General features: G+C 59.2%; 3 protein-coding genes across 4 annotated transcripts; 1 reads left to right on the top strand and 2 right to left on the bottom strand.

Moving 5' to 3' along the window:
- Nucleotides 1-115: 115 nt before the first annotated feature.
- LOC128851719 (uncharacterized) lies at nucleotides 116-6,319 on the bottom strand. Of its 2 annotated transcripts, none has more exons than XM_054062631.1 (2): nucleotides 6,188-6,319; nucleotides 116-4,583 (listed from the first exon to the last, which is right to left on the bottom strand). In XM_054062631.1, the coding sequence occupies exon 2, from the start codon at nucleotides 4,428-4,430 to the stop codon at nucleotides 660-662; it is 3,771 nt and encodes a 1,256-aa protein (XP_053918606.1). In that variant the 5' UTR covers nucleotides 4,431-4,583; nucleotides 6,188-6,319; the 3' UTR covers nucleotides 116-659. The 2 variants fall into 2 exon arrangements, with proteins under 2 accessions (XP_053918606.1, XP_053918607.1); XM_054062632.1 differs by having other exon boundaries at nucleotides 116-3,442; nucleotides 6,188-6,302.
- A 1,066-nt stretch (nucleotides 6,320-7,385) lies between these two features.
- CLU (clusterin) lies at nucleotides 7,386-12,430 on the top strand. The gene is made up of 9 exons (XM_054062644.1): nucleotides 7,386-7,433; nucleotides 9,068-9,174; nucleotides 9,432-9,580; nucleotides 9,703-9,873; nucleotides 9,949-10,366; nucleotides 10,919-11,032; nucleotides 11,567-11,793; nucleotides 12,015-12,196; nucleotides 12,279-12,430. The coding sequence occupies exons 2-9, from the start codon at nucleotides 9,090-9,092 to the stop codon at nucleotides 12,283-12,285; spliced, it is 1,353 nt and encodes a 450-aa protein (XP_053918619.1). The 5' UTR covers nucleotides 7,386-7,433; nucleotides 9,068-9,089; the 3' UTR covers nucleotides 12,286-12,430.
- Nucleotides 12,431-12,516: 86 nt separating this feature from the next.
- Nucleotides 12,517-19,024, bottom strand: SLC35F6 (solute carrier family 35 member F6). Its single transcript, XM_009563788.2, has 6 exons — nucleotides 18,895-19,024; nucleotides 16,998-17,070; nucleotides 16,756-16,927; nucleotides 14,567-14,779; nucleotides 14,188-14,298; nucleotides 12,517-13,251 (listed from the first exon to the last, which is right to left on the bottom strand). The coding sequence occupies exons 1-6, from the start codon at nucleotides 18,969-18,971 to the stop codon at nucleotides 12,791-12,793; spliced, it is 1,107 nt and encodes a 368-aa protein (XP_009562083.2). The 5' UTR covers nucleotides 18,972-19,024; the 3' UTR covers nucleotides 12,517-12,790.
- Between the last annotated feature and the right edge of the window lie 329 nt (nucleotides 19,025-19,353).

Below are 19,353 nucleotides of genomic sequence, written 5' to 3'. Positions count from 1 at the left end.
ATCAACGCTATTCTCAGCCCAAAATCCAACCCAAAAGCTGCTATGGAAACATTTAACTCCATCCCAGCCAAAGCCAGTAGAGAAAAGAAGAGGCAAATCAAGAAAACTTGTGGGCTGAGATTAAAAAAATCATTTAATAAACAAAGAAGTGGAAAAAAGAAGGAAGGAAAATACAGAAGCCAAGACCGTTGCTCACCATCTCCCACAGCCCTGAGCAAAAGCTGGCCCAGCTCCCCCAACCCAGCAGGACTGGGGATGGCAACACTATCCCGGTGCTCCCAGCATTGGTAGAGACCCAACTGGAAAGCCCAGCACCATGCCGGATGCTATGGAAAAAAAACGATTCCATCATAAAACTCAACTCCATCCCAGTTAAAACCAGTATACCCGGCAAGTCTTCCCTCTCTGTACTTGAATGTCATGGCAAGAAGAGGTTGTGCGTTGCTTAGTCCTGCCTAAACCCCCCAGTCCTTCCTAAAACCCCCAAGTCCTACCTAAAACTCCCTCAGTCTTGCCTAAAACCCCCCAGTCCTGCCTAAAACCCCCCAGTAAGCCCAGTAAACCCATTTTCTCCCCACACCACTAGATACAACCCATAGAGACATCAGTCTCACAGAGAAGATGGGTTGATATTGTGTGGATGGCTAGATTTGATGACGTTAGAGGTCTTGTCCGACCTCCATGACTCCATGATTCTGTCTACAGCCCTGCAGCAGCCCCCTCTGGGCAGCCCCACGGCGTGGCTTCAGTCCAGTGCTGTAGCTGGTCTCCTGCAGCCCTTGGAGCCAACGGAGGATGTTGCCCTGGGGGCAGCTCCCCACCTCGTCGCCCCACCGCATCTCCAATGGGAAGCCACAAATCTTTTGGTAAGGGCTCAGTGCCGCTCGCCGCACCCGGATGGATCTGATCCCGGCCAGGAGCAAGGGGAGCATCTTCAGCCACTCCTTGCCAGCCCCCCAGGCCAGCCGCTGCAGAATTGCTGTGGCTGGTTTCTTGTGGCCAAGCTTCAGGATTTTGCAGGAGAATTTCATGCCAGATGAGACAGCATCACGGAGGAAGCGTGGCGAAGGCGGGACACGGATGGCACAAGGGGTCCCATACCGTTCAAAAATCTCACTATGGAGCACCTCGTCTGTCTCCTCCACCTTCCTCTCAGCACTGGAAACCATCGGGAAGGCTTCCACCCACCCCGAAAACTCGTCCTCCACCACCAAGAGGGAGCAGTATCCCTCTGCGGTCTTGGTGAGGCCACTGATGTAGCCCAGCTGGAGCAGTGACCACGGCCCCTCTTCCCGCTGGGACGGCATCCTGCCCACTCCATCCCTGCCTGCAGCACACTTCAGGCACCTCCGCACCCAACGGGCCACCTGCTCCCTGTCCCCTTCCCAGGATGCAACCTGCCATACCCTTTCCAGGGTCTTCTTCACCCCCTTGTGCAACTGGTTGTGACACCAAGCGATTATTTCTTGTTTCTCATGCTTTGAAGGCTCCCAAATTTCCCTGCTGCCCACTATCCTTTCGGATATCACCGAGGCCCTCCAGACCACTTTTCGGCTCCACTCCTTCTCAATCCCATCCCCTTCCACACACCTGATGTGCAGCATCCCTGGGTTGTCATTGACCCATGACAAGATGTACAACCATAAGTCCTTGTTGAAGCCTGCCAACATCTCCCACTCTTCGCAGGACTGGTTTTGCAAACTCTTCACCAAGGAACTGCGGCTGGTGTACAAATAGAAGGGTAAGGAGCATCGGTGATGGTGCAGGAGGTGCTTGAGAGCCACCATCTCCACATGCGGCACCGAACTGTCTTCAGCCACTCCCAGCAGCCACCGCTCTTCCAAGTCGGTCGCAGCAAAGCCTTTGGAGCAAACCTCCATGAACCACACGTTGGCCAAGGGGACATCGGAGGGCAGCAGCCGTAAGGGAGGAGCAGTGGGGACCACAGTGCTGGGGAGACCTCGCTCAGGCTGAGGTCTCTTTGCCATCTTCACCCCATTCACCAGCAGCAGAGTCCACCTGTCTGGGTGCAGGTTTGTCCCATGGGACCCCAACACTTCGCCCCGTAGGAAATATTTCCAAGGAGAATGGGGCATCTGGACAATGATGGGAGCAGACCCTGTCAGCGTCTGGAATGCCTGCACAGCCCAGATCGCTGCCAGGCACCTCTTCTCCTGCAGCAGGTAGGAGACCTTCTGGTTCTTCAGGATATGGGAGCTGTGTCCCACTGGGACCAGCTGGCCGCAATCATCCTCTTGCAGCAAGGTGGCTCCTACAGTCCATTTGCTGGTCGTTAATGAGATAACAAAGGGTTGGGACTTATCAGGGAATCGCAGAGGGGGTGCTCTAAGGACAGCATCTTTCAGGCGTCTCAGCGCCTGCTCCTGCCCTGCCCCCCATTCCCATCTGACTTGTGCCTTGGTGAGGTTGAGGAGCGGTCGCGCCAGCTTCCAGTAATCAGGGATGTGATCCCGCAAGAAGCCAAACTGCCCAAGCAGCGAGCGGACGCCTTGGACATCCCGCGGACGAGGTGCTTTCTTGATGGTTTCTAGCCTGCTGGCCAGAATCCCTCGTCCCTTGGCCCCAATGGTCATCTTCAGGTAGTCCACCTCGGGCTGGACGAGCTGCGCCTTCTCAAACTTGGCTTTAAAGCCTGTTTCCTCGATCAGCTTCAGGACTCGCGTTGTTCGGGCTTCAGTTTCCATTTGGTTTTTGCCAGCAATGAGGATGTCATCGACGTAGGAGACAACCCAAGGTCTATCTCTTTTGGCCAGTCGGAGCAACATCTCAGTCACACGCCGGTGGATGATGGAGTTGGTGCTGTGGAAGCCCTGGGGCAGCCGGGTGAAGAGGTACTGCCGGCCCCTGAAGGTGAAGGCAAACTTGGTGCTGCAGCCACCTGCCAAGGGAATGGCATAGGAGGCATTTGATAGATCCACCTTCGAGAAGTACTTGCTCTCGGGGCTGAGGGTTGTCACAAGCTTCTTTATGTTCAAGGACTCTGAAGCCTCTACAGCAGGGGTGGCCTTCTTGAAAGCTCTGCAATTCAGAATCAGGCGCCACGTCTTCCCATCGTCCTTGCGCTTGAGGCACACAGGGATGTTGTAGGGTGATGTGCCTTCCACCACCACACCATTAGCCAGCAGGTATGGCAGCATGTGTGCCATCGCAGCATCCTCCTCTGCTGAAAGTCTGTGTTGCCTCTGGAAACCCACCGGTTCCCCGCTCTCCACTTTCTCCTCAGACACCTTCCCACAGTCCATCTCGTGTTGTGCCCACACATTCCTGAATTCCTCCTTCCACTGCTCTTTGCTCCTGAGTGTCGTCAACCTAGACAGTGCCATAGTCTTCTGGTCATCATCAGAGTCCTCCCAGATCTGGTCATTCCAAAATGGCTCCAGCATGGCCTGGAAGTGCTGATCATCTCCATACATGGTTCCACCTGTGGAGACAGGGACATCGTGGCACGTGGCAAGGTCTTGCAGCTGTGTGTGCTGCTGCACCATGGTGATGACCACACGGGCATCCAGCAAAGCACCCAACTCCTCTGAGTTGTCCTCTCTGGTTCTCGTGTCACCCTGCCACTGCTTCAGCCAGCCACTCTCATTCTCCGTCTTCATATGGTACATCTTGGTTTCTGTCTCCGGGAGCCTGGGCGCTGGATCTCTCACAGACCTCCTTTCACACCTCGCCATGTCATCTCTCAGGTGCAGCTCCTCACACACTTGCCTGCCCTGCTCCTCCCCAGACCTTCCTTCTGCTGATGGAGGATTAAAGTCCTGCTCATCCCTGGCCCCTGGCTCCCTGGCTCCTCGACATATGGCAGCAGCATCCTTGTCCTCCACTCCCAACCTCAAGCTGTGGGCCAAGCCAGAGGTCCTTCCCTCCTCATCCCTGCTGGCACCTGCCTGGACCAAGGGCTCAGTTTGACCCATCTCATCCTCATGGCCACCACCTCCTCTCAGCACATCCCCATTCTGTGCTTCACATGCAACAATTGGCTCATCACAACCATCTTCCCTAAGGCATGGGACCACGCTGCAGACCTTAAGCGCTGTCCTCTGCTCTTCCTGCCGATCTTCCTCACTTTGAGTGTCTTTTTGGCCGGTCCGCAGCTCCAGCGTGGCAAATATCTCAGCAGCTAAAGCCTGCATCCTGGCAGCTCTCTGTTCCTCCCGGCGTTGCTTGTTCCCATCTTTCAACCTGTGCCACAGCCTCTGCCACCACCTTTTAGGGGAGCGCTGGAGCCTGCAGAACTTGGAAAACTCCTCCTCTGGGCTCCTCATCACCAACTGCTGGTGCATGGCATTTTCTACCCAGTGCCTGGGACCTCTCTCCTTATGAAGCATCCCCAAATCCACCACTTGCGAAGCCAGCAGTGGGGAGGGACCCCCTTTCCGACTGTCCTTCCTGCTCCAGGAAAAGGCCATCACCCCAAAAACCGTGAGGGAAACTGGGTGTTACCCCAGCAGCCCCTCACCTTTGTCTTCCACTGGGTCTTGTGGTAGGACCGAGGGATGTTCGTCTGTGCTGGCACCAAGCAGCAGCAGCAGCAGCAAAAGGGTTACAACGCTGCTCTGGGCCTGGGGAGGAAAAGGAAGTTGGGGGAGGAAGGAGAAGGTCCCAAGGTCCTAGTCAAGATGGCCCCTGCTCTGGAGAGTTGTCCCCTCTTCCACATGTGCTGGGGCTGTGGGAAGCAGAGCAGGGTCTGAAGCCCTGGGAAAGGGGGGAAGGACCAGCCCCCTCCTCATTGCCCTTCCCCATGGCCATCGTTGTCCCAGGGTAGCTCCCACCCCAACTGGGACTCTCAAAATAGAGGTTCAGGCAGGTGGCCCACCAGCCCGTATGGTCTGAGGAAAGCACGCACCCATGTCCCACCTACGGTTTCCCATCCCACATGCACATGCATGCCCTACACACAGTCCCAAGAGACCTTGCACCCCTGTGCACCCCATGTCCCACCCATGGCCCTGGGAGAGCTTGCACCCCCATGCACATGTGTGCCCTGCACATGGCCGAGGTAAACACGCACAGACATGTTCCCTGCAGAGTCCTGGGAGAGCTTGCACCCCATGTCTTACCCATGGCCCAGGGAGAGCCTGCACCCCTATGTGTCCCCTAAACAGCCCACGGAGAACTTTCACCCTCATGCACTCCCATGCACACGGTGCCAGGGGCCCTCGCACTCCCCCTGCACACACATGTCCCACACACGGGCCTGGGAGACCTTGCACCCCCATGTCTCACCCATGGCCCTGAGACAGCTTGCACCCTCGTGGACACGCATGTCCCGCACACGCACTCCCACTCCTCCTGTGTCCCTCAAGCACATGCACCCCAAGTCCCCGTGTCCTACTCTCCCACTCCCCTCGTGTCCCTCACTCACCAACTCCCTCGTTTCCCACACCAATTCCCCCATGTCCCGCAGCCCCAAATCCCCCGTCCCGCACACATACCCCCTCTTAGTCCATGTCCCGCACCCCAATTCCCCTCCTTCCCTGCTCCCCAATTCCCCCCGTCCCGCACCCCAATTCCCCAATGTCTTGCACCGAATTCCCCCGTCCCACATCCCAATTCCCCAGTGTCCCACATCCCAATTCCCCCCGTCCTGCACCCCAATTCCCCTCCTTCCAATTCCTGTGTCCCACATCCCAATTCCCCCCGTCCGCACCCCAGTCCCCCAATGTCCTGCACCCAATTCCCCCCGTCCCGCATCCCAATTCCCCCCGTCCCACACTCCAACTCCCCAATGTCCTGCACCCAATTCCCCCATCCCTAATCCCAATTCCCCAGTGTCCCGCATGCCAATTCCTCCCGTCCCATATCCCAATTCCCCCGTCCCACATCCCAATTCCCCAATGTCCTACATCACAATTCCCCTCCTTCCCTGCACCCCAATTCCCCTCCTTCCTTGCACCCCTATTCCGCCTTGTCCAGCACCCCAATTCCCCTCCTTCCAATTCCCCAGTGTCCCGCACCCCAATTCCGCCCATCCCGCACCCCAATTCCCCAATGTCCTGCACCCAATTCCCCAATGTCCTGCACCCCAATTCCACAATGTCCTGCACCCCAATTCCCCCTGTCCCGCACCCCAATTCCCCAGTGTCCCGCACCCCAACTCCCCTCCTTCCCTGCACCCCAGTTCTCCCCTGTCCCGCATCCCAATCCCCCTTGTCCCTTCCCGTACCTCGCACTCCCGATCCAGGCTGGGAAACGAAACCCCAAAGCGCTGGGGGTGATCCAACCCCGTGTGACGCGGCCTTCTCGCTCTCCTGGAAGGGCGGGGACAGCCGCATCCCACCCCCTCGGTGCGCCGGCGTTGGGCTGTAAAGACCGTCCAGGAAGCTTTTTATCGCCCCGGGAGGCGGAGATGACTCTTGAGTTGCGGGGACAGGGGGGAGCATGGGGAGGGGGGGGGGGTGGATCCGTGCCTCGGTTTCCCCTGTGGCAGCGGAGGATTCTGAGGGAGGGCTCCGTGCCTCAGTTTCCGCCGTGGCGGTGGGAGATCTTGCAGCTCAGGGGAGGGGGAGATGAATTTTGGGGCTGAGGGTAGTGGGGGGGTCCGGAGGGGGCACATGAGAGGGGAAAGAGGGGCGGGGGCTCTGTGCCTCAGTTTCCCCCGCGGCAGTGAGGGATGTTGTAGATGGCGGGATGGGGGCAAGAGGGGCTTCGTGCCTCAGTTTCCCCCGTGGTAGTGAGGGATGTTTCGGGTCCCGGAGGATCGATGGAATTTTTGAGCTGCGGGGCCGGGCTGTGGAGCCTGAGTGGGGACATGGGAGGAGGAAGGGGGGGGGTGTGTGTGTGTGTCTCTCCGTGCCTCAGTTTCCCCCGCGGCAATGGGAGATATTGCAGCTCCGGGGAGGGGCCAGCTCTTGAGTTTTGGGGCTGGGGATAGTGGTGGGGGTTCGGAGGGGGCAGATGAGAAGGGGAAGGGATGTCTCCGAGCCTCAGTTAGGCGGAGGGAGGTGGAGGCTCTGCCTCAGTTTCCCCCGTGGCAGTGGGCGATGCCGCAGCAGACCCGCCCCCTAAACAGCGGTCCCCAAGGTGGGGGGGCGGGGAAGATGGGGGAGGAATGGGGTTCGCAGAGCCCAGAGAGCTTTCCCCACCCCCAGATCGGCTTTGGGGTGCCCTGGGGACCCCGGGGAGGGTGCAACACACCCCCACCCCTCCCGCCAAAGCCCGTTTAGGGAGGGGCGATGCTCCCACCGCAGGGTTTGGAATGGGAGCGCCCATCCCCGCGGCATCGGGGCATCTCCGGGGCCGGATGGGGGAACGGGGGGGCACCGGGGCCGGGGGGGGGGGGGGGGGGGCGGGTCGGTCCCTCCGGTTCCAGAAAGCTCCGGGGCTGGAGCGGGGCGGACCCGCAGTGACCGGATAAATACGGGCGGGCGGGGCCGGGCAGCGGTGGAGCTGTCAGGGTCGCTGGGGAGTAGGTACGGCTTCTTCCCTTCCCTTCCCTTCCCTTCCCTTCCCTTCCCTTCCCTTCCCTTCCCTTCCCTTCCCTTCCCTTCCCTTCCCTTCCCTTCCCTTCCCTTCCCTTCCCTTCCCTTCCCTTCCCTTCCCTTCCCTTCCCTTCCCTTCCCTTCCCTTCCCTTCCCTTCCCTTCCCTTCCCTTCCCTTCCCTTCCCTTCCTTCCCTTCCCTTCCCTTCCCTTCCCTTCCCTTCCCTTCCCTTCCCTTCCCTTCCCTTCCCTTCCCTTCCCTTCCCTTCCCTTCCCTTCCCTTCCCTTCCCTTCCCTTCCCTTCCCTTCCCTTCCCTTCCCTTCCCTTCCCTTCCCTTCCCTTCCCTTCCCTTCCCTTCCCTTCCCTTCCCTTCCCTTCCCTTCCCTTCCCTTCCCTTCCCTTCCCTTCCCTTCCCTTCCCTTCCCTTCCCTTCCCTTCCCTTCCCTTCCCTTCCCTTCCCTTCCCTTCCCTTCCCTTCCCTTCCCTTCCCTTCCCTTCCCTTCCCTTCCCTTCCCTTCCCTTCCCTTCCCTTCCCTTCCCTTCCCTTCCCTTCCCTTCCCTTCCCTTCCCTTCCCTTCCCTTCCCTTCCCTTCCCTTCCCTTCCCTTCCCTTCCCTTCCCTTCCCTTCCCTTCCCTTCCCTTCCCCAACTCCCTCCCCTCCAGGCTGTGCAGGGGGAGGTGATGGAGCACACGGGTGCTCATCCCAGGGACAGGGAATTTCCCACAATGCCCTGCGTCAGGCAGGATGGGATGGCATGGCATGGCATGGGATGGGATAGGGGGGCAGCACTTTGCTTGGGGGGGATCAGCGCTGCAGGAGGGTGTGTGGCACTGTGGGGCTCAGGGCCAGTGCTTGGAGTGGGGGAGGCAGAGCCTTTTTGGGAGGGGTGGTAGCCACGCTGCGTCTTGGCTATTGCACAACCTTGGAGGGGGCTTTTTTTTGTGGGGGGTGGGGGGGCGGTTGGGGGCAACCTGTCCCAGTTTGTTCCTCCCAATCCCTTTCTACCCCCACGACTGTGCTGGTTCCAGCACAGGGAGGGGGAATTCCATGCCCAGTCATCGCCTTGGCTGCTTGCCTCACTTGGCCACAAGCCTGGGGCTTGTTTGTGCCGCAGGCGGGCAAGGAGTGGGGGAGAGGGACCCCCCCCCCCCCCCAACATTTATGGGCTGGTGTGGGGTCCCTCCCTAAAATCCTGCCTGGAGCGTGGAGGGGGGGGAATGGTCCCCGCTGCTGACTCAGAGTCCCGTGTTCAGGCAGGATGGGGGGGCACAGTGTCATCCGGGGGAGAGGGATTGGGGGGGTGACATAGCATCATCTCTGGGGGGATGGATGGATTTGGAGGGGGGGCACAGCATCATCCCTGAGTGGGGTGGATGGATTGGGGGGGCGCAGCATCATCCCTGAGTGGGGTGGGTGGATTGGGGGGGCACAGTATCATCCCTGAGTGAGGTGGATGGATTGGGGGGGGGGGGGGGGGGGGGGCACAGCATCATTCCTGAATGGAATGGATGGACTAGGGGCACACACAGCATCATCTCGGGGCTGGGGGCTGGGTGGAGGGAGGGTCATGACATTATCGAGGGGGGGCACATCCTGCTCTTCCATACCCCCTCTGCCCACACAGACTGCTGCCTCCGGATCAGACCATGGCACTGCTGCTGCTCTCCCTGCTCAGCCTCCTGCTCCCCTGGGAGGGGGGCCAGGCCCTCGTCCCCCCCAGCGAGCTCAAGCGTGAGTGGGGGCTGCGGGGCCAGGGAAGGGGGTGGGAGGCTGCAGGACCCACTGGGATAGGGGGTACGGCTTTTAATTAGGGGGGGGTCCTGGTGGGCTGGGGGAGTAAATGGGATGGTTGGGGGGGTGGGGGAGTGCTGCCCTCATGGGGAGGACATGGAAGGGACACATCATCCATGGAGGGCTAGATGTGGGGAGCACAGCATCATCCCTTTGGAGCAGCCGGCTAAGCGATGCTCTTCCTCCCTGCTCTGCAGAGATGTCAGCAGCTGGAAGCAAATACATCGATAAGGAGGTGGAAAATGCCATCAATGGGGTGAAGCAGATGAAGACCCTTATGGACAAGACCAATAAAGACCACCAAGCCATCCTGCACACCTTGGAAGAGACCAAGAGGAAGAAAGAGGTGGGTGAGGATGAGGAGAGTGGTTGTTCCAAAGCTGGTGCCCAGAGCCCATGGTTGGGCTGGGTGCATCTGAAGGGCTGTGCCCAAGGATGCGCTCAGGACTGGACTCGGGCGCCTTGCAGGAGGCGATGAGGCTGGCACAGGAAAAGGAGCAGCAGTTGGAGGAGAAGCAGGAGGTGTGCAACGAGACGATGCTGGCGCTCTGGGAGGAATGCAAGCCCTGCCTCAAGCACACCTGCATGCGCTTCTACTCCCGCACGTGCCACAGCGGCTCAGGGCTGGTGGGGCGGCAGGTGAGTGGTCCCACAACCCCTGGTGATGCTGGGAACGAGGGGATTTGGGCCTCATCTTGCTCCGCTTTCCAACAGCTGGAGGAGTTCCTCAACCGTTCCTCACCCTTCTCCATCTGGGTGAACGGCGAGCGCATTGACTCATTGCTGGAGCGGGACCAGCGGCAGGAGAAACAGTTTGAGGACCTGGAAGAACGTTATGGATTGCTGGAGGATGGGGTGGATGACATCTTCCAGGACAGCACTCACGTCTACAGCCGCATGTATCCCTTCTTTCGAGCACCCTTCGGTGGATTCCGTGAAGCATTCCGCCCTCCCATCCAACGTGTCCGCCTCATCCCACGCAGCGAGAGGTTTTCCCGGGAGCTGCATCCATTCTTCCAGCATCCCCGCTTCGGCTTCCACAACCTCTTCCAACCCCTCTTTGAGATGACGCAGAGGATGCTGGAGGAGGCACAGGGTGGTTGGGAGCACCCATTGGGTGGCTTTGCCTCAGGTAGGATGCTTGTGGCAGGCTGGGTGGCCTGGGCTTCCTTGGAAGTGACAGGTTTATGGACAGGCTTCCCAGAAAAGCGCTCCTCTTTCTTATTAGTGGATGAGCTCAACCCTACTACAAGACATCAGAGAATCCCCACTGGGGCCTAGAAATCACAGGCTCCACTGTTTGCAGTGCTGGGCTGGGGTTATGGGTTCCCCCACACACCCCCAAGTCTTGGCTGCTGGAGCCGTTGGCATCCTGGAAAGGTGTTTGTTTTGGGTGGGCAATGCCTGTTGTAATCCGGCTGCCGGTGGCGTCACCGTCTGCCATCGCGGCACCGGCTCCTGGAAAAGAGTGATTGCGAAACAGAGGTTGGCAAGGAATGCTTTGCTTGGGAAAAAAAACAGCTGTGGAGGTCAAAATTCCCTGGGTAAAGGGACTTTTACGGTACATCACAGCACCCCAACATGTTGGCCCCACAGCTTTGTCCCAGGGATGGGGGTGGATGGGGCCAGGCACCCCTGCCCTGCAGAATTTTGAGGTGCTGAGGGTGGGCTGGGCTCCCCGCAGAGTCCCGTAACTTCAGCGACGATCGCATGGTGTGTCGGGAGATCCGGAGGAACTCAGCCGGCTGCCTGCGGATGCGGGATGAGTGTGAGAAGTGCCGGGAGATCCTCTCCGTGGGTGAGCTGGGGTGGGGAGTGAGGATGGGGAGGGGAGGAGGGACCGTTTAGGGGATGAGATGGGATGGGGGACCAGGAGGTGCACGCAGTGGGACTGGGGATGAGGTGTGAGGGGTGCAGGCACTGGGGCATGGGGTGGAAGCAGGTCCATGCATTGGGGATAGGGGATGAGATGCAATGGGGTGCAAGAACTGGGGCTGGGGGATGAGATGTGGTGAGGTGCAAGCACCAGGGCTGGTGGGATGAGATGTGATGGGTTGCAAGGGTATGCACGCATCAGGGCTGGGGGATGAGATGAGGTGTGGTGCAAGAACGAGGGCCAGGGAAGGTGAGATGTGATGTGATGTGAAGCATGCACCGGGAATAGGAGATGAGATGGGATGGGGGCAAGGGGGTGCAGGTACTGGGGGGTGAGATGCAAAGGGACGCAAGGCGCCAGGGGCAGAGGGATGAGATAGGGTGCAAGGGGTGCATGCATCAGCTTGAGGGTGAGCCCTGGCACCCCCTCATGTCCCCTAATTCCAACCCCCGCAAGACTGCTGGCAGACAGACCCTGCCCAGAGCCAGCTGCGGGAGCAGTTGGAGGATGCCCTGCGCCTGGCCGAGCGCTTCACCCGCCGCTACGACGACCTCCTCCATGCCTTCCAAGCTGAGATGCTTAACACCACCAGCCTCCTGGACCAGCTCAACCGCCAATTCGGCTGGGTCTCGCGGCTGTCCAACTTAACCCAAGACAGTGACGGCTTCCTCCAGGTCACCACAGTGAGTCTGGCATGGTGGCACAGCCAGAGGGCTCAAGCCCCCGCTTTGCCACACTCCCCCCTGCCTTGACAGGGCCGGCAGCCACGGAAAGTGGGTCAGGGGGAGAAAGAGGCGATTGTGTGCCCAAGCGACTGCCTCGAGGCACAATAGCCGCCTGCAGGGCTGGTGCCAAGGCAAGGGGCCAGTGGAGGGGCTATCCCAGCTCTCCTTGCTTTGTTCAGGTCCTCTCCAAGGCTCCCAACCCTGAGGACCCCTCAGCCGCACCGGATACGCAGGTGACAGTGCAGGTCTTTGATTCGGAGCCACTCTCCCTCACTATTCCTGGTGATATCTCCTGGAATGACCCTCGTTTCATGGAGATGGTGGCTGAGCAGGCGCTTCAGCATTACAAGCAAAATGCCATGTGAGTCCAAGACACCCCCCCACTCCCACAGCTCTGGGGGTCCATGCCATGGCTTACTCCCTTCCATGCTTTTCTCTGGCAGAGAGTAGCCAAGTGATGCTCCACTGCGTCCGCATCTGCATCCCCATGCTTGGGGTCCAACGCTGCCGCTGCCAAGGTCCCAAATAAACAGAAAATAAAGGTAGAGTCATCCCCCCTCCCTCGACTCTGCTCTCCTTGTGCCTCTTTGGGACGCACCTTCCTGAGCAAATAAACGTTGGAAAAAGCAGCCTCAGATTGTCGGATCTTGCAAAACGCACTTTTATCAAGGGGAGACAAAGGGTGGGGAGCAGCGGGGCCAGCCCCAAACCAGCCCCCCCACCTCCTGGAAGCCCTTGGGAATATGGGTAGAGGGTTCCATCTCACTTGGAATGCTGGCTGAGGGTCTGCTTCCCACAGGGAAGCCTCGCCGAAGCCTGTGCAGCGAGATAGGGGAGAGGTTTCTCTGGCAAAGAGCAGTCCAGCATCACCACCACCACTCCAATCCCATCCCAAGGAGGAGAGATCATCCAGGGATATAAACCCCATGGCCAAGGTGGTCTCAAGGGGCTCCGTTCAGCTCTCGCTGTTGATGGCCGTGCTCTCCCCGTTGAGCAAACCCTCCCGTTCGGCTTCCTCTGCGCGCCAGGACAGGCAGGCAAGCAGGGGCTGGTGGAGGCCGTTATAGAGAGCAGCACCCACCAGCAGCACTCCAAATCCCAGGATCTCCAAGCCATGGAAGGTCTCCCAGCCTAGCGCCAGGCTGACAGCCCAGATAACAAGGGTGCGGAGGCTGTCCAGCACCATGCGGGTGGTGGCACTGATCTCCTTGGTGACACTGATGCCAGCGAAGTTGAAGAAGGCAATGCTGCTGATGTTCCCCAGCAGGGCCAAGGCAATGAGGGGTCGATGACCGATCTGGCAGAAGGCATCAAGGGGATCTTCCAGTGCCTGCCGAGGGTTCCCGCTGAAGCTGCCCGCTGGGATGTAGTACATAGGCACTAGCAGCAGGGCCAGGATGAGGAAGCCGAAGAAACCTGGGTGTGAGTGGGTGTCATAGAATCATTTGTTTAGGATCATATGGTTTAGTAGTGGACAGGTGCTGTTGGACTCGGTGATCTCAAAGGTCTTTTCCAACCAAATAATTCAGGTTGGAAAATACCTTTAAGATCATGGAATCGTTAGGGTTAGAAAAGACCTCTAAGCTTATCCAGTTCAACTATCAAGCCCAACTCTAACGTGCCTACCAAACCATGTCCCCAAGTACCACAGCCACACAGTTTTTGAACCCCTCCAGGGGTGGAGACTCCACCACTGCCCTGGGCAGTCTGTTCCTGTTCATCAAGTTGAACCATAAACCTCACACTGCTGACTCCACCACTAAACCAGCATTCACATTTCACAGAGTTTTTAAATCCCTCCAGGCATGGGGATTCCACCGCTTACCTGGGCAGCTTCTGACAGTGCCTGAGAACCCTTTTGGTGAAGGAATTGTTCCTAATATCCAATCTAAGCCTTCCCTGGCACAAAGTAAGGCCATTTCCTCTCATCCTATCCTTTGTTACTTGGGAGAAAAGACCAGCACCCACCTGGCTCCAATCTCCTTTCCAGGACCTGCAGAGCACAATGAGGTCTCCCCTCAGCCTCCTCTTCTCCAGGCTGAACAGCCTCAGGGCCCTCAGTCGTTCCCAGAACCCCTGGGCTCCAGACCCTTCCCCAGCTCCACTCCCCTTCTCTGGGTGTGCTTCAGCCCCTCAATGTCTTTCTCCTTGGAGTGAGGGGCCCAAACCTGAACCCACAATTTGAGGTGGCAGATGGGTGCTGGCTCCAAGAAACACCCGGGGCTGCCTGTTCCCCTTCCATGCCCCATAGGCACCAAACCCCCATAGCAACCCCCTGCAGCCCTCCCCAGGTTGGGTTTGGGAGACGAACCCTCTGAGTGCTCGGCACCCTCTGACAATATCATGACAGACCTTCGGTGCCAACAGCCCGCAGCGGGTGAACGTCATGTTTGTAGACAAACTTCTCCTCCAGCACCATCTGGATGGCGACGATCACCTGTGCCATGACGATGAGCAGGTCACCTGCAGGAAGAGAAGAGGAGGAGGGCGAGAGAAGGAGGGTGAGGCCAGCAAGGGGAGAAGGGGGTGAGGAAGGTGAGGGGAGAGGTAGGTGTTGACAAGGAAGGTGACGGCAAGGAAGGTGACGGCAAGGAAGGTGAGGTTGAGACCCTATCTTCCTGCCCACCAGCCAGAGCTGTGCCCAGAAAGCATGGCACACACCCTGAGGGGATGTTTTCCCCTCTGTGGCCATCTCACCTGACCCAAGGGCCACCAGAGGGCCACCACGTACCAGTTATCACCTCGCTGAGCTTGTGTTTCTGGTCGTGGGAGCTGTGTAGGTCAGCCAGCCCCACCACCACCAGTCCCACGATGGTGACCAGGATGCCCAGCCACTGGCTCAGCTCCAGTTTGCGGCCTAGGAAGGCAACGGAGAGGAGCCCAGTGAAGATGATGACGGATCCTCGCAGCATCTGGAAGCTGGAAGCGCTGGTCATGTTCAAGGCTGTGTGGGGAGAGACAGAGCCATGAGTTGCTGGGCTTACTGAGCCCTGCTACAATTCACTGCATGGGTAGGAAGTGTTTGTCAGACCCCTCAAACCAGCTTTGGGGGCCTATCCCCCAAAAGGAAACGTCCTGCTGGGGGCCCTCTCTGCCCAAGGGGGCTGGAGCCCAGTTTTCATAGAAGCACAGAATCACTGAGGTTGGAAAAGACCTCTAAACTCATCAGGCCCAACCGTACCGTGCCAACTAAACCACGCCTCCAAGTGTCACATCCACATAGTTTTTTAATCCCTCCAGGGATGGGGACTCCACCGCTGCCCCCAGCAGCCTCTGCCAAGGCTTCACCACCCTGTCTGTGAAGAAATTGTTGACAATATCCAATCTAAACCTCCCCTGGCACAACTTGAGGCCATTTCCTCTTATCCCATCATTGGAAAGAAGAGACCAGCACCCACCTCGCTTCAGCCTCCTTTACACGAGCTGCAGAGCCAGATGAGGTCTCCCTTCAGCCTCCTCTTCTACAGACTAAACAGCCCCAGGGCCCTCAGCTGCTCCCAGAACCCCTGGGCTCCAGACCCTTCCCCAGCTCCATTCCATTTCTCCAGACGTGCTCCAGCCTCTCAAGGTCTTTCTTGGAGTGAGGGGCCCAAAACTGAACCCAGGATTCAAGGTGCAGCCTCATCAGCAGCGAGTGCAAGGGGACAATCCCTTCCCTGCTCCTGCTGGCCACCCCATGGTTGAGCCAAGCAAGTATGCTCTTGGCCTCCTGGGCCACTGCTGGCTCATGTTCAGCCACTGTTGACCAGCACTCCAGGGCCTTTTCCTCTGGGCAACTTTCCAGCCACTCTTCCAAATGCCAGGAGCGCTGTATGGGGCTGCTGTGTCCCAAGTGCAGACCCACCCCTTGGCCTTGTTGAACCTCATTCCATTGCCTCGGCCCATGGTTCCAGTCTGCAGAGCCTTCCTGCCCTTCAGCAGATTGGCACTTTGGCCCAGCTTGGTGTCATCTGCAAACTGACTGAGGGAGCACTCGATCCCCTCATCCAGATCACAGATCAAGATTCTAAACAAGACTGGCCTCAACACTGCACCCTATGGACACCACTTGTGACCGACATCAACCAGATTGAGTTCCATTCACAGCTCTCTGGTCTCACCCATCCAGCCAGTTCTTTACCCAGCAAAGAGGCCTCCAGTCCCCTCCTTCCATCCCGGGAATGGTTCCACCCAGGCTCTGGGGTTGTCACTCCCGTAGTGTGGACTTTGTGTCCCCAGGCTAAGTCAGAAGAGCCCCAGGATCCTCGCTCCTCACCTTGGGAGGCTGCACTGCAGTAGGGGAAGTGCAGCTGGGTTGGGGATGCCCTGTATGGAGCAAGGATGCTGCCCTATAGGGACCAGGGCGGGCTACTCCCTCCCGATGGAGGAGGAAGCGGGGGGCTGTGTGGCCAGAGGGGATATGGGTCTCCAGCTCCCTTGTGGATGCTGCTGACGGTTGCAGGTCCCCAACATGGGTGCTGTGCCCAGCCTCAGGGTGGTACTGTGCGAGTGCCCCCCAAAACCTGGCTCCCTGCACTCCCTCCTGCGCTCCAGCTCACCCCAAAAGCCAGGCAGGGACTGCACTGAGCATGCTGGGGCACTCCTGGCCTTTGCAGTGAGCATGAGGATGATGTTTCCAGGCAAGGCAGATGTGCTGCCAGGCAGATACGTGGGTGTCAGTGTGGTTTCACTGATGGCCAGGCTCCAGCTGGCCCTGGTGTCACAGCAGAATGAGGTCTCTGGATGGGGAAACTGAGGCACAGCTTCACTGCCAGGCAGAGCAGAGCACACAGATGGCTCTGAGCTCTCAGTCAGTTCATGAGACTCACGTGTAGCCCAAAAAAGCTTGTTGCAAAACACAACCCAACAGCCAAATCCGGCCCCACGGGTGGCTAGATCCTGCTGGGACATGGAGGTGGCATTCCCGTCCCCAGCACTTACCCACGTACATGATACTGGTCCCAGTCATATCACAGAGGGCGGGAGGCAGGAAAAGCAGAGGGTTGAAGGGCTGTGACGGGGCCATGCTGGGCTCTGGTCTGCGCCGATCCCTCCACACCAGCAGGTAAAACACTCCCAGGCAGGAAAATTCCCCCAGGAACATGCCCACAGCCTGTGGGAGAGGTGGGTGAGGAGGGTGAGGCTGATGGCAGGACTCATCCTGCCCTGGGCACGGGCCTCACCTGCAGGAAGGGGTGCTGGAAGCCATGCTCCTGTGTCCCACTGCATCCAGCTGCGCTGAAGTTATCAGCCCACCTACAAAGCAGAGAGCGGACCATGTTTAGAGCCATAGGGAGCAGGAGCGCACCCTGAAATCCAGCCCAGGATCATCCTCTGGGCCACCCAAAGTGACAGCTCCAGGAACGAGACATCCACAAGGAAGGAGACACTGGACAGGATGAAGGTTAAGGTAGGGGAGCCCACAACACACCCCAAAATCCAGCCCAGAGCCATCTTCTGAGCCACCTAAGGTGACAGCTTTGAGGACAGGGCATCTGCAGGGAAGGTGACACCGCTGCGGCTGTTGTCGGCAGCTCCTGGCTCAGCTCCCAGTGCTGAGTGACAGGCAGGGAAATGGACACTACCGTGTTGCACAGTCCTGCGATCCGGTGTCCCTGAGCCAGCCAGGAAGAACTGCGTCCTCCTGGGAAGACCAGGAGAGCACTAGGGGGGTCACCCTGACCTCTTCCGTCCTCCCTGCGCCACCAGCCTGCAAGACTTAGGGGCCAAGGGTCACAAAAGACGCTGAAACACAGGCTGGGGGCAGTGGCTCCCATCCCCAGACACAGATTTGGGACACAACTCCCCTCTTTTGGGTATTCTGGACGGCAATGCTGGATGAACACAAGCTGTGGGGCAGTGGTTCCAAAAACTAGCCATAGTTTTGAGGCACAAACACCCTCTTTTGGGTATTTCAAGTATCACAGAGGGCAACTCTGGATAAACACAAGCTGTGGCACAGGTTCCCACGGCCCGTTTTGGTGTGGCTCTTCCCTCATTACAAACCTTCTGCATTGAGAGAAGTCCCCCAGCCCCCTCAGTGCGGCTGTGCACCCTGACACAAGCAAGCAGGGACCCAATACCCCTCCAGCCCCTTTTTGCTGATGCTGAGTGACAGCAGACCTGCAGAGGTCAGGGAAAAGGGGCAGGGGCAAAGAGCAGGGCAGTCCCCATCCCATCCCTCCAAGAGCCTTTTCAGCCAGGCCAGCAAGATTTTGGCATGAGTCAGCCCCTCTGCCATGGTTTATGTTTCGCAAGAGGATTTGTCTGGGCCACACACAGGTCTCGTGAGCTGGCTGAGAGCTCAAGGCCTTCTGCTCTGCCTCACAGCAATTTGCACCTCAGTTTCCCCATCTAGGGACCTCATTGTGCTGTGACACCAAGGCCAGCTGAAGCTTGGGCACTCAGTGAAACCACACTGACACCCACGCATCTGCCCAGCAGCACCAGGACGAGCCGGTCCGGCAGGTCTGCCTTGCCTGGGAACATCATCCTCATCCTCACTGTGAAGGCTGGGAGCGCCCCAGGGTGCTCAATGCAGCCCCTGCCTGGCTTTTGGGATGGGCTGGAGCGCAGGAGGGGGTGCAGGGAACCAGGTTTGAGGGGGGAACTCACACGGTACCTCTCGAGGCCGGTCACAGGCACCCATGATGGGGACCTGCACCCCTCGGCAGCACCCACACGGGGGATGGAGACCCCCAGCCCCCCTGGCCACGAAGTGACCCCCTTCCTCTTCCATTACCAGCCCAAAACAGCATCCCTGGTCCCTGTGGGGCAGCATTCCCGGTCCCTATGGGCCAGCATTCCTGGTCTCAGTGGGGCAGCATCCCTGGTCCCTGTGGGACACCCTGAGGCCCATACCCGCCCCCTCACCGTGGTGCAGCCCCGCCAAGGCAGGGGAGAGGGGATCCTGGGGCTCTGCTGACACAACCTGGGGATGCGAAGCCCACGCTAACTTGGTGACACCCCCGGAGCCTGAGGGGAGCCTGAAAATGGGGCTTGAGCCCCCGCCTCCCAGTGGGAACGGTGGTCCCGGGGAGGGCCCCGAGCAGGCCCCCGCCAACCGCCATGAGGACTCACTTGGCCGCCAGGGTGTTGATGGAGCCTGTGAGCAGCATGAGGGCGGCCAGGCCCAGCTGGTACCGGGACCACGCCATGACCCCCCCCACCACCACCGCCGCCTCCTCTTTCCGCCCTGCGCCGGGGCCTCGCGACCACGCCCCCTCCGTTTAGGTCACGCCCCTCCGTGGAGGCCACTCCCGGCCACGCCCAGGCCTTGCCCTCGGGCCAATCGCGTGGCTCTTCCCAGCGCTTGACCACGCCCACAAGACCGTGTAGCCCCGCCCACACTTAGACACCCCGCCCCTCTCCACCAAGCCGCTCAATCCGGAGAGTCTGACCACGCCCCCACATTAGATGACCACGCCCCATCCCCGAGGCCACGCCTCCCGACCAATCAGGTCCCGTCCCGCAGTGCCTGGTCACGCCCACAGAGCCGTGTGGCCCTGCCCACTCTGCGAAGCTCCGCCCACCGCCAAG

Source organism: Cuculus canorus, chromosome 3, assembly GCF_017976375.1.
Source record: "Cuculus canorus isolate bCucCan1 chromosome 3, bCucCan1.pri, whole genome shotgun sequence".
Classification (NCBI taxonomy): domain Eukaryota; kingdom Metazoa; phylum Chordata; class Aves; order Cuculiformes; family Cuculidae; genus Cuculus; species Cuculus canorus.
Note: the sequence above shows the minus strand (reverse complement) of the source record. Positions and strands in the feature narration are given on the sequence as shown.

What these genes read in the sequence shown, in the direction of transcription:
- CLU (XM_054062644.1), top strand. Translation starts at nt 9,090, where the DNA reads ATGGCACTGCTGCTGCTCTCCCTGCTCAGCCTCCTGCTCCCCTGGGAG. An exon ending in ATTGGGTGGCTTTGCCTCAG is followed by an intron (nt 10,367 to 10,918) that starts GTAGGATGCTTG and finishes GGCTCCCCGCAG; the next exon opens with AGTCCCGTAACTTCAGCGAC. An exon ending in GCTTCCTCCAGGTCACCACA is followed by an intron (nt 11,794 to 12,014) that starts GTGAGTCTGGCA and finishes TGCTTTGTTCAG; the next exon opens with GTCCTCTCCAAGGCTCCCAA.
- LOC128851719 (XM_054062631.1), bottom strand. Translation starts at nt 4,430, where the DNA reads ATGGCCTTTTCCTGGAGCAGGAAGGACAGTCGGAAAGGGGGTCCCTCC.
- SLC35F6 (XM_009563788.2), bottom strand. Translation starts at nt 18,971, where the DNA reads ATGGCGTGGTCCCGGTACCAGCTGGGCCTGGCCGCCCTCATGCTGCTC. An exon ending in TCCAGCACCCCTTCCTGCAG is followed by an intron (nt 16,928 to 16,997) that starts GTGAGGCCCGTG and finishes CCTCTCCCACAG; the next exon opens with GCTGTGGGCATGTTCCTGGG. An exon ending in GACCAGTATCATGTACGTGG is followed by an intron (nt 14,780 to 16,755) that starts GTAAGTGCTGGG and finishes CTCCCCACACAG; the next exon opens with CCTTGAACATGACCAGCGCT.